Genomic DNA, 12,848 nt, shown 5'->3' with positions numbered 1-12,848 from the left:
CTCTAGAGGTAATCATATTAATAGTTTGTGTTGTTCACCGTCTCCTTTTCTGTGCACACACGGACACGTGTATACATGTACGTATACATCCCTTTCTTCTGTTTTCCACTTTCTTTTGTTTTTTTTTTTTTTTCAACGTTTATTTATTTTTGGGACAGAGAGAGACAGAGCATGAACAGGGGAGGGGCAGAGAGAGAGGGAGACACAGAATCAGAAACAGGCTCCAGGCTCTGAGCCATCAGCCCAGAGCCTGACGCGGGGCTCGAACTCACGAACCGCGAGATCGTGACCTGGCTGAAGTCGGACGCTTAACCGACTGCGCCACCCAGGCGCCCCACTTTCTTTGTTTTTTAACAAAAGATGAATCATTTACATATACCACCTATGACTCACTTTCTTTCATCTGCTCTGTGGTGGATATGTCATATTGGTGTTCATAGAGCTACCTTTTTTTTCTTTTTTCTTTTTCTTTGTACAAAATACAATGCACCTTTTGAAAAGTTCCTACTGTAAATTTTTTGAAAAATGTTTATTTATTTTTGAGAGACAGAGAGAGCAGGGGAGGGGCAGAGACAGAGGGGGGGAAAGTTGCTACTGTAAAAGAGAGAAAATTAGGTGAAGGTCCACATTAGTCTTCTTCCCTTGTCTAACGGCCTAGCTTAGAGCCTATCTTTGTCCACTGTTTCTCTTCCTTCTTCTTTCCTAAAGAAAACAGGATACTACAGGTTTTTGCAACTTTTTTTTGTTTTACTATGTATCTTGAGCATCTATATAGATCCACAGTACTCTTTTTTTTTTAAATTTTTAAATATTTATTTATTTTTGAAAGAGAGAGTGTGAGTGGGAGAGGGGTAAAAGAGAGCGAGACACAGAATCTGGAGGAGGCTCCAGGCTCTGAGCTGTCAGCGCAGAGCTGGACTCAGGGCTCGAACTCACTAGTTGTGAGATCATGACCTGAGCGAAAGTCGGACACTTAACCGACTGAGCCTCCCAGGCGTCCCAGTCCATAGTATTCTTTTTAACAGCAGCTATAATTTGTTTACCCATCTCCCTATTGACACTTATAGCCCCTGCCTTGTGAGTTTACCTTCTAGAAGAGATTTCTGCCACTAGCATTCTATAGACCAGGGACTGACAAACTATAGCTGGGGCCAAATCTGGCCTGCCACCTAGTTTTGTACAGCCAATGAACTAAGATTGGTTTCCACATTTTTAAATGGTTGAAAAAAATCAAAACAGGGATGACATTTTGTGAAACATGAAAATTATACGTGAAATTCAGATTTGTGTCCATAAATAAAGTCCTTCTGGAACTCGGTCACATCCATTTGTTTAGGTGTCTGTGATGCCTTCCTGCTACGGTGGCCAAGTGGAGTTGTTGCTATAGCTACCAAGCCAGATATTTATTATCTAGCTCTTCACAGAAGAAATTTGCCGACTCTTGAAGTAGAATGTTCAAAATCAAGTTCTTCCATTTATCGTTTTAAATTTCTTTTTCTGTTAAAAATTCTCCCTTGTGTTAAGTGCATTAAGTGAGAATTATTATTATGTAAATTTCTTCCTCATTTACTTTCATTCTCCTTGTTGTGATGTATATTTTTAATTTAATTAACTTATTTTTTAGGGCTTTGTTTTTATTTTTATTTTTATTTAAAAAAATTTTTTTTAACATTTACTTATAATTGAGAGACAGAGAGACACAGAGCATGAGCAGGGGAGGGGCAGAGAGAGAGAGCGAGACACAGAATCTGAAGCAGGCTCCAGGCTCTGAGCTGTCAGCACAAAACCTGATGCAGGGCTCGAACTCAAAAACTGTGAGATCATGACCTGAGCCGAAATCAGACGCTTAACCGACTGAGCCATCCAGGTGCCCCTAGGGCTTTATTTTTTAAAGTTTATTTACTTATTTTGAGATAAAGCACAAGCAGGTGAGGGGCAGAGAGAGAGAGAATCCCAAGCAAGGCTCCATGCTGTCAACACAGAGCTGGATGCAGGGCTTGAACCCATGAACCGTGAGATCATGACCTGAGCTGAGATCAAGAGTTGGACGTTTAACTGAGCCCCCCAGGCACCCTGATCTATATTTTTTATATTTGTATATATGTAACATTTTATTATGAAAAATTTCAAACATACAGGAAATAAAGAGTAGTAAATGAACACTCATATGCCTACTATGCAGGTTTCTAAATTGTTAACGTTTAGCCACATTGTTTTATCTCACTATTTTTTGGAAATATTTCACAGTAAATTAAAGACATTAGGACATTTTACTCCAAATTTCTTCAACATGCATCTTTGCAAAATAAGGACACTTTCTGCAGTTATCACACCTAGCAAAATTAAAAATATCATTAAAAATCCAGACTATATTCAAATCTTCCCAGTGGTCCCCAAAATCTCTTTCATAGCTTGTTTGTTCAGACCAGGATCCAATTAAAGCCCCAGTTTGCATTCAGTTGCTTTTTCTCTGAATTTGCAATTAATCTAGAAAGATCTCTCCAGGGGCGCCTGGGTGGCTCAGTCAGTTAAGCAGCCAACTTCAGCTCAGGTCATGATCTTACAGTCCATGAGTTTGAGACCCGCATCAGGCTCTGTGCTGACAGCTCGGAGCCTGGAGCCTGCTTCAGATTCTGTGTCTCCCTCTGTCTCTGCCCCTCCCCTGCTCATGCTCTGTCTCTCTCTGTCTCAAAAATAAATAAAAACATTAAAAAAATTTTTTTAAATAAAAAATAAGAAAAAAAGAATGATCTCTCCAGACACAGCCCTCTCTTTTCTTGACATTGGCTTGTTGCAGAAACCAGGCCAGTTGTCATACAAACTCCAACATTCTACCTTGTGGAATCAATTGTTTCCTTATAGTCTCTCTGACTTGTTCCTCTGGCCCGTATTTCCTATAAATTGCAATTTAGACCTAACAGCTTGATTTGTTTCATATCAAACATGTTTGACTATAATACTTAACATGGTCATGTTAAGATGACAGAGGCCCATCATGGTTGGCTGTCCTGGTTTTAGTCATGCTTTGCTTGGTCACTGGGTTCAGGTGGTGACAGCTGGGTCCCTCCACTGTAAGGAGGGTTTGAGAGTCCTTTCCCAACTCAAAGAGCCTAGTGATAAAACAACTATGTTTTTTTTTTTTAATGTTTATTTATTTTTGAGACAGAGGGAGATAGAGCACGAATGGGGGAGGGGCAGAGAGAGAGGGAGACCCAGAATCCGAAACAGGCTCCAGGCTCTGAGCTGTCAGCACAGAGCCCGATGCCAGGCTCGAACCCATGAGCTGTGAGATCATGACCGGAGCTGAAGTTAGACTCTTAACTGACTGAGCTACCCAGGTGCCCCCAAATGTCTATGTTCTCAGTGACCTTGGGTGCCCTGCCAACAAAATGTCGAAACTGACTGATGCAAGTTTCTTGCAGATGGAAAAGGTGAAGGGTGCTGACCATTGTCATTGTTTTCTCAAGAGACCCACCTGACCTCTGGCTTCTTGCCTCTTTCAGGGTTATTTTCAGGACACGGTGATGTACTATGGCTTTTACACCAACTCTACGATCCAACACGGGAGCAGTGGGGCACCCTACAACATGCAGCTCGCCTACATCTTCACAATCGGAGCGTGTTTGATCGTCTGTTTTTTCAGTTTGCTATTTAGGTATGGAGTATCTGCATTTCTCGATCCTAAGCTCATTTTGGATTTAGGTAAAATTCAAGAGACTGAAAAGTTCCCCAGGGAAACAGTTTCTCTGCAATTTTGACTTTCTATTGCTGTCTGAGCATTCCCGTTTTACAACACAAACTGTAAGTTTGGATAAAGAAGAGAGGTTTTGTGTGCTTTCAAGGAAATTGGTCAGTCTGAAAATAGGGATGCAGTGACCCCACTAGTTATATGGAAGGAAGGGCATGGATAGGCAATTGTCCCTTGACAACTGTCAAAGAGGAGGTACAGATATTCAACCTTTGTATTCGTTTTCCTAGGTCTTCCTAGGACCTTTCCTCGGTCTTCCATAACAATGTACCACAGACGGGGTTGCTTAAACAACAGAAATATATCTTTTCAAGTTCTGGAGGCTAGAAGTGTAAGATCAAGGTCCTGGCAGGGTTGGTTTCTTCCGAGGCCTCCCTGTGGCTTATAGATGCCTGCCTTCTCACCGTGACCTAACAGGGTCTTTCTCAGTGCATGTCTGAGTCCTAATCTTCTCTTCTTATAAAGACACCAGTCATATTGGATGAGGGCCCGCCTTCATGACCTCATTTTAACGTAATTGCCTCTATAAAGATCCTATCTGCAAATACTGTTGCTTTCTGAAGGTTAGGGGGTTAGGGGTTAGGCTCTCAGCATAGGAGTTTTTAGGGTGTATAGTTCAGCCTATAACAACCTCACTGCCAGCACACAATTCAGAGTAAAATTAGATTTCGTTTTGTCCTATCAAACCAGGAAAAGTTCCTAAAGCTACTGTTAGTGGTGGCAAATTTTGGAAAGGTATTGACTCAGCACTTTTTACATGCCAGGCTCAGTGCTGAGTGCTTCCCCGGCTGATTTCACTGAGTCCTGCTGACGTCTCCATGATATTAGCATCTGCCTTTATCAAGTGCTTACTGTTCTAACCACTACATTGATTCTTGTGGTTGGCTGAACAATTCCCCCCGCCTCCCAAAGATGTCCAAGTCCTAATCGCCAGAACCCATGAATATCTTACTTTACCTGGCAAAAGGGACTTTGTAGATGAGACTGAGTTAAGGATCTTAAAGTGGGCCAGTTAATCATAAGGTTCCTTGTAAGTGGGAGGCAGGAAGGTCAAGGTCAGACAGAATGGAAGCGGCAGCTCTCCTGGCTTTGAAGACAGGAGGGACCATCAGCCAAGGAATGCAGGCAGCCTCTAGAAGCTGGAAGAGGCAGGGAAACACATTTCCTGCTGAAGGATAGGAAGGAACGCAGCTCTGCGACACCTTGATTTTAGAAACATTTTCCGTTTTCGATTTCCAGTAAGAGAATAAGTAGACATGTGTTGTTTTAAGCCACTTAAGTTTGGGACAGTTTGGTACAGCAGCTAGAGGAAACTAATACAACTCTCATATAAGTTCTGTGGGTGGGTACTATTATTATCCCCATTATATAGATGTGGAAACTGAGGCTCATTGCAGTTAAAATAACAAAGATCTCCCAGCTGGCAATCCAGGATTATCAGACAGACCTATGAGATCTTGAAGCCAGTGCTCTTAACCATTATGTTTGTGATCGCACTGTTCCAGTAGAACCTGAGGTTGACTGTTCCATGTTGCCTGTCTCTGTTAATGGTAGGACTCCCCTTTGTTTAATTCCTGCACTCCCCAATGCCTGTTTCAATAACACTTGAGTATTTTGGTTTCTGCCTTCCCTAGCATGGCCAGGTATTTCCGGAACAACTTCATTAACCCTCACATCTACTCCAGAGGGATCACTAAACTTATTTTCTGCTGGGACTTCACCGTCACTCATGAAAGAGCTGTCAAGTTGAAACAGAAGAATCTTAGCACGGAGATAAGGGTAAGGCAGGCTTGCTTTATACAACACCTTCCCACAGCTAAGTTCCTTTACTATGTCTGTAACTTTTCTTTTTTTTTTTTTAATTAAAAAATGTAATTTATGAAAGAGAGAGCACACATGCGAGCTGGGGAAGGACAGAGAGAGAGAGAGAGAGAGAGAGAGAGAGAGAGAGAGAGACAGAGGATCTGAAATGGGCTGTGTACAGACAGCAGAGAACCTGATGCGGGACTTGAACCCATGAACCATGTGATCATGACCTGAGCCGAAGTTGGATGCTTAACCAGCTGAGCCACCCAGGCACCCCTACAGTGCTTTTCAACTCACAACAGTTTTTGCCCCTCAGGGGACATATAGTAATATCTGGAGACTTTTTATTTTTTTTTATATTTATTTATTTTTGAGAGAGAGACACACAGACCATGAGCAGGGGAGAGGCAGAGAGAGAGGGAGACACGGAATCTGCAGCAGGCTCCAGGCTCTGAGCTGTTAGCACAGAGCTTGATGTGAGGCTTGAACCCACACACTACAAGATCATGACCTGAGCTGAAGTCAGACGCCTAACTGACGGAGCCACCCAGGCACCCCATATCTAGAGACTTTTTCGATTGTCACAGTTAGGGGGAGGGTGCTACTGGATGTTGCTAAACATCCTGCTGTGCACAGGAGAGTTGTCACAATACAGAATTACTGGCTGAAAATGTTAATAATGCCGAGAGTGAGAAACCCTGGTCTATAGAAAAAAACTTACTAAAAAGAAAGAAAAAGAGAGAGAGAAAATCAGAAACAAATATACCCAACCCCAGACTCTTAAATACAGAGGACAAACTGGATGTTGATAGAGGGGACGTGGGTGGAGGGATACATAATAGGAAAAAAAAAAAAGAGAGGGAGAATAATTTGTAAGCAAAGAGACTTTGACAAGAGGTTTGAAGATGTTAAATTCGTTGGTGTAGATACCCAGCCTTATTCTTCAAAAAAGAGTTTCTTGACACCTCAAAGTGCTTTCCTTAAGAGCACAGTCCCACTCTGTTGGGCCTGTTTATCTAAGATGGAAAAGGTGTTTGGCACAGTGATAGAGGTTCTTGGTCCATTTGAGATTTCCCCATGAGTCTCTCATAGTCCACGTCCATCATGAACTTCCCCCTTTCTCTCTCCTGTGGATCTGGGGTGGGTTGTGTCTCAGAGTGGCCGAGATTCACCTGCTGAGTCTTTGCTAACAGGTGATAGGGTACTGTAGGCCGACCTGACTTCCTTGTGTGTATAGGAAAACCTGTCCGAAATCCGTCAGGAGAATGTCAAGTTAACGCTCAATCAGCAGCTGATCCACGTGTCGGCCCACCTGGCAGCCTGGGTCGTCTCTACTGGAATGGCCATTGCCTGCTGCGTAGCTGTTTATTACCTGGCTGAGAACAACTCAGAGGTAACCAGAAGGGCAGGGACACTGGGGGCCCGAGCACAAAACCAGGTGAAGGGATGAGATACTGGAGGGAGGCAGTATGGAGCTGCTACTGAACTCAGACTCTGTGGCGGGCAGCACTGGCATCAGCCGGAAGCTTGTGAAAAAATGCAGAATCTTGTGTCCCTGCCTGGGCTCACAGCCTCAGAATCTGTATCCTGACAATGCCCCCTGGTGATGTGTATGCACGCTTCAGAGTAAGAAGCTCTGGGTCCGTGGAGAGATGGGAAATTTGGGCAGCAGACGTGGGATTAAGTTTTGGTTTCTTCCTTTATTATTATATTCCTAACACCTCCCACTGTCCCTGGCACTGAGCAGACACTCTAAGTGTTGTGATCTGATGGACTCTGGTGAGCCATTTAACCTTTCTGAGCTCTGGATTCCTCACTTGCAAACCAGGAATGATCGTACCTGGCTTTGTAGGTGTGTGGTCAGGACTAGAAAAAAGTTATGTGAAGAGTCTACTCCATGCCCAGTATTGTGACTAATAAAGGAATATTACCTTTTTTTTTTTTTTGCAAATGATATAAACTCTGAGACTAATTAGCTGGATGGTCTGGGCAAAGTACTGTTTTTCTGTAGGTTTCAGCTTTTCCCCTGGAAATGGAACTAATTATAGCCAGTTTGCCGACCTCTAGAATTGTGGTACAGGTTGGTCGGATTATTTCACTTTCTTTAATGACTTCCTATTTTTACCCTCGATATAAATTTATCCTCCATGGCATGATCGACAGATCTTGTATGATCTGATCCCTGCCCACATCTCTAGCTTCAACACCCACAACTACCCATATCCTACACTAGCAACACTAAATGGTGTGTCCACAGTTCCCTGAGCACACCATGTTTTTCCTTTTCTCTCGGTAGGAAAACATGCACTTCATTCTCTACCCAACCTGCCCTAATTCCCTCATTGGGCAAATTCCTCCTCCTCCTCCTCCTCCTCCTCCTCCTCCTCCTCCTCCTCCAGACCTCAGCATGGTGCCGTTTCCTCAGCAAATTTTCTCTCACCCCCACCACCCTCACTAGACTGTGTTGGGCGCTCCTAACTCTGCAAGCTTTCCCTGTGCTCTTGTCATGTGTAGTATTGAAAATACCTGTTTATGCAGGTATCTTTATGTATCTTCAAAAGATAGTAGCTGGGCTCCAGGCCCAATATTTGACACATAGTAGGTGCACAACCAAATGGATGAACAAGTGAAGGAGAAGCCAGCAAGAAAATGGGTGTGGGATTATATAACACTAAGAGTTTGCCATTAACCATGTTGAGATGTGCCCTCAAATAGGGGAAATTAAGTCTCAGTGCTTAAGGGCCTGGCAATGCCTACCCAGGGTAGAAATTGTGACCAGGCAGCTGTAGGCATAAAGAAGCCTTCTGAGTTTCTTCTTCACCTGGAAGGTTTTCTCCACACCCACCTGAAGTGAAGGAGGGCAGCTAAGGAGGTGAGGAGGCAGAAGTGGAGCCTATTGTTTGAACATCTGCTGTATGCCTGGCAGGAGCAACCCTTTGTACAACTCCAGGGGTCACATTCATGGGCAGCTACAATCTTCTGTGAATGATGTCTCACCTATGTTGTTGAGGGGCCAGACCTGGCCTTATTTGGTTTCATTCAATTCTTTTATTTTTATTTATTTACTTTAATGTTCATTTATTTTTGAGAAAGCGCAAGCGGGGGAGGGGCAGAGAGAGGGGGACAGAGGATCTGAAGCGGGCTCTGCGCTGACAGGCTGACAGGAGCAAGCCCGACGTGGGGCTCGAACTCGCAAACAGGAGATCATGACCTGAGCTGAAGTCTGCCGCTCAACTGACTGAGCCACCCAGGCGCCCCAATTCTTTTATTGTTTTTAATTAGGGCATCAACTGAGAAACAGAGAAAGAGAGAGAGAGAACATGCACTTATGTGTGCATGAATAGGGGAGGGGAAGAAAGAGAGGGAGAGAGAGAATCCCAGGCAGGCTTCACGCTGTCAGGGCAGAGCCCGACTCTGAGCTTGATCTCATTCTCATGAACCATGAGATGATGACCTGAGCCAAAATCGAGTCAGAAGCTTAATCGACCGAGCTACCCAGGCGCCCCTCATTTAATTCTTGCAATGACTCTGTGGGTCACATGATAATCTCCCCATTACACAGACAGGAAAAGAGGCCCAGGGAAGCTATGCATCTGACTTCAGACCTTATAGCTCATAAGCATGGGAGAGGGGACAACATTTGAACCCAGGTTACCCTGGCTACAAAAATACTTCCAAAAGTGCAAGTGGGGCTTTCGAAACCACCCAGAGATAAAGGGAGGCAGGGTCAGGCCTAGGGGTGGGAAGGAGGTAGTGTGAGACAGAAGATAAATCCACTGGAATCCCTGACTCCAAGGATTCCTGGCTGAGGGCAGCCTTCACCCCACTCCAAACCAAGTGCCAGGGTGTTGCATCCACATGAAGGAAGGGGGTGCCTCTTTGGACCTCATACGAAGGTGTGCCATGGGCTAACAGAGGCTCCCTTTCCCCTGATTCAGCACCCAAGAAAAGCCTGGTGAAAATGAACAGGGCCATGCAGGAGACAGGCAGAGAAAGTCTGCAGTGCTCAATACCTTTGTGCTATAGCTTCCGTGGATTCAAGCTTTTGCTCCAACAGCCAGGAAACACGTTCTCATTGCTGCAGACCTCTTGCTAAGGACAGTAAAGTCACAGAATGGCTGTTTTGAGTTCAGGCCCCTGAGTCAGATGGACCCAGTTCAAATCTGCCTCGGTGACCCCAGGCAAGCATTTTTACCTCTCTGAGCCTCCATTTGCCAGTCAGTCTATTAATACCCACCTGCTGGGCTGTAGTGAGAATCAAACGTGATCACGTGATCACGTGGGTAATGCTGGGCGCTGGGTAAGTGCTCAATAACCGGTAGCGTAAGAGCTAACCCCGGAGGAGCTACCACTGGGGTTTCCCCATTGTGTGGGGTCTTCTGCGTGAGGCAGAGAGGAGTTCCGTGCACGTTTGGCATCTCGATTCTCTCCCTGCATCCCCTGCAGTTCCTGAAGAACCACCAGAACCCTGGAGCAGTGCTGTTACTGCCTTTCCTCGTGTCCTGCATCAACCTGGCAACGCCACGCCTCTACTCCCTGTTCAGGCTGGTGGAGAGGTATGAGACGCCGAGGCGCGAAGTCTACATCCTCCTCATCCGGTAGGTGTGTCTGCCATGCCCACCACCAGCCTGTATTTCCAGGGAGGGAAGTGAGGTGGGAGCTACAGAGGGTTATGCTCGAGTACCAGAGTTCTGTTTTCCAGAAAGGATTTCAAGAATAAAGTGTGTTTGTATGGGGTGGGTTAATAGCCATAAAATCCAAAACGCTCTCAGGTATACAATTAAGTACATCAGTCTTTTGCTCAGAGTAATAGCTTACCTTTCCAAATTGCTACCGGCCTGAGGATTTTCATAGTTTTTCTCAGTTATGAGATGTACAGATGTTCATGTTGTATACTGCAGAAGGGTGCCTGGCTGATGAGTTGTGTAGGGACTGAAATTCATCTAGCGTTTGCATTAGTCAAGCTGTGAGCCTTGGTAGCCACTGCCTCAGCTGGGAGAAAGAGGTGCATGAAAAAAACATTTTTTTAATGTTTACTTATTTTTGAGGTAGAGAGAGAGAGAGCACAAGTAGGGAGGGGCAGAGGGAGAGGGAGACACTGAATCTGAAGTAGCCTCCAGGCTCTGAGCTGTCAGCACAGAGCCCAACATGGGGCTTGAACTCGTGAACCACGAGATCATGACCTGAGTCGAAGTTGGACGCTTAACCGACTGAGCCACCCAGGAGCCCCAAGAGGTGCATTTTTGTAATTCAGACACCCAAATGGAGGCAGAGGGGGTGCTTCTGGCAATTAGTTGGCTGGGAGGGGGTGCCTTTTTGTGCTAGAGGTGACCCCAAGGTTTCGATAAACAAAGCATAAAACAACCCAAATTTTGTCCTTGCTCCTTCCTGGCTAGTTCCCTGACCAGTTCCTGTTTATGGTGTTTATGACAACAGGTCAGTACAATGTAGACTGAGTTTTTTTTACTGATCAGTTCCAGAGCCCTTGCCTTCTATGGCCTGGGAGATCTGGCTCCTGGCCAGCTCTCCAACCTCATCTGGAGAATTTGGATGAAGAGGTGGTTAGACATGTATGCTCAGTGGGCCATTTTGAACCAATAAGTTTGCTCTTTGTGTTTTTCTGATCATTTAAGAGTTTAGTTGTCTTTTAATATACATCAGCCCTTTGTACAGCTTCAACAAAATATTCAAAATCTTTGCATGAAGAGAAAATGGGAACTCTCAGAAATACACGGTTCTTTTTGATCCGAGATGAGATTTTTCTCAGCGTAGAAGAGTGTGTTTTCAAGTTTAACTTGAAGCTACACTGCAATAAAGGTCTTCTGATGCCTTAATCCAGTAGACAGTGAGGGTGTATCACAAGCTAGGCACTAGGCAAGAGATTGGGGATCTGGCACTGAGAAAGATCTAGTGCCCTTCCTTCTTGGAACTTCAGAGTCTAACACAAAGGTTCTCAACCTTCAGCATACATCAGAATTACCTGAAGGGATTTCTTGGTCCTGTCTCCAGGGTTTCTGATTCAGTAGGTCTAGGGTGGGGCCTGAAAATTTGCCTTTCTAGCAGGTTTGCAGACGAGGCTGATGCTGTTGGTTCAGAGGACACACTTTGAGAACCCCTGGTCTAGTGGTACACAGTTCTTGGCACACCAGGGCTGAAGCCCTATTAAAACCAGCAGCTATTGACTTTGGCAAAGTGACTAGGTTTAAGAGATGGTCCTCAGTTTCAGTCTTTGTCATGGCCCTCACAAGCTGTGTGCCCTTGGACACGTTGTGTCATCTCTGAACTTCAGTGTCCTCATCAGTAAGATAGACATAAAAATTCAATCTACCTGATGACAGAGTTGTAGAAAGTAAGAATGGCAGCAAAATTGTAAACATTAAGCTGTGAAGATTAAAGTGATTCAGTGAGGTTCTTAGCACAATGTACTGCCCATGCTCAGCATCCAATTAAAAGTAAGTACATTTATTATTATTACAATGAGAAGCGAAATCAGATAGTTTGGAATGCACTGAAAGAGGGTATATCAGTTGAAATAAGTTAGGTTATGCTGCAGTAACAAACATCCCCTATCTCCCTAATCTCAGTGGCTTCGAACACAAAGATTTAGTTCTTGCTCATATTATGTGTCCATTGTGGATGGCAGGTGGTTTTGGTCATGTCATTCGTGCAGGGATCCAGGCTGACAGCAGCAACTGTCTCAAATATTGCTGATGGCCATTCCAGACGGAAGACAGTGAGTTCTGGAGAGCCTCGCTGGCATTTCAGTGCTCCAGCCTAGAAGGGCGCAAAGTGACACACATCACTTCTGCTCACAAATTACTTGCCAGAACTAGCCATATTGGCCCCAGTCAAACCACACGGGAGCGGGAATTTCAGTCCTACCATGTGACCAAAAGGAATTATTAGCAAACAGTACTAATGACTGTCATGGAAGGTAACAATAGTTGTTTTCTCTTCTGTTATTTAGAAACATCTTTCTGAAAATATCAATCATTGGAATTCTTTGTTACTATTGGCTCAACATTGTGGCCCAGGCTGGTGAAGAGGTGAGATTTCTGTGCTATTCTGCCTTGAGTTTTTTTCTTAACCTTTGAATACAGGGAGGAAGTGAATTTCTCTGGTTTCTCAGAATTTCTACTCATGATCTTAGAGTTGATATAATATTCTTCCTTCCTTCCATCCATCCATCCATCCATCCATCCATCCATCCATCCTTGGGCTGTGCACTCAAAACATCCCTCTCCTCGTTCAACCAAATCTAAAAGCTCCCGGTCCATCAGTTCATAGCACTGAC

The 12,848-nt window shown here is 44.5% G+C and overlaps 1 protein-coding gene across 2 annotated transcripts in view; it reads left to right on the top strand.

Moving 5' to 3' along the window:
- TMC5 (transmembrane channel like 5) overlaps positions 1-12,848 on the top strand; it is a 49,330-nt gene that overhangs the window by 17,695 nt on the left and 18,787 nt on the right. For both annotated transcript variants that reach the window (XM_043560409.1, XM_043560410.1), the window contains 5 exons: positions 3,504-3,655; positions 5,383-5,527; positions 6,792-6,947; positions 10,001-10,152; positions 12,522-12,600. In XM_043560409.1, the coding sequence (XP_043416344.1) occupies positions 3,504-3,655; positions 5,383-5,527; positions 6,792-6,947; positions 10,001-10,152; positions 12,522-12,600 (684 nt within the window). The remainder of the gene's footprint in view (positions 1-3,503; positions 3,656-5,382; positions 5,528-6,791; positions 6,948-10,000; positions 10,153-12,521; positions 12,601-12,848) is intronic.

Source organism: Prionailurus bengalensis, chromosome E3, assembly GCF_016509475.1.
Source record: "Prionailurus bengalensis isolate Pbe53 chromosome E3, Fcat_Pben_1.1_paternal_pri, whole genome shotgun sequence".
Classification (NCBI taxonomy): domain Eukaryota; kingdom Metazoa; phylum Chordata; class Mammalia; order Carnivora; family Felidae; genus Prionailurus; species Prionailurus bengalensis.
The sequence above is the reverse complement of the archived record's forward strand: the minus strand, read 5'-3'. Positions and strand labels throughout refer to the sequence as shown.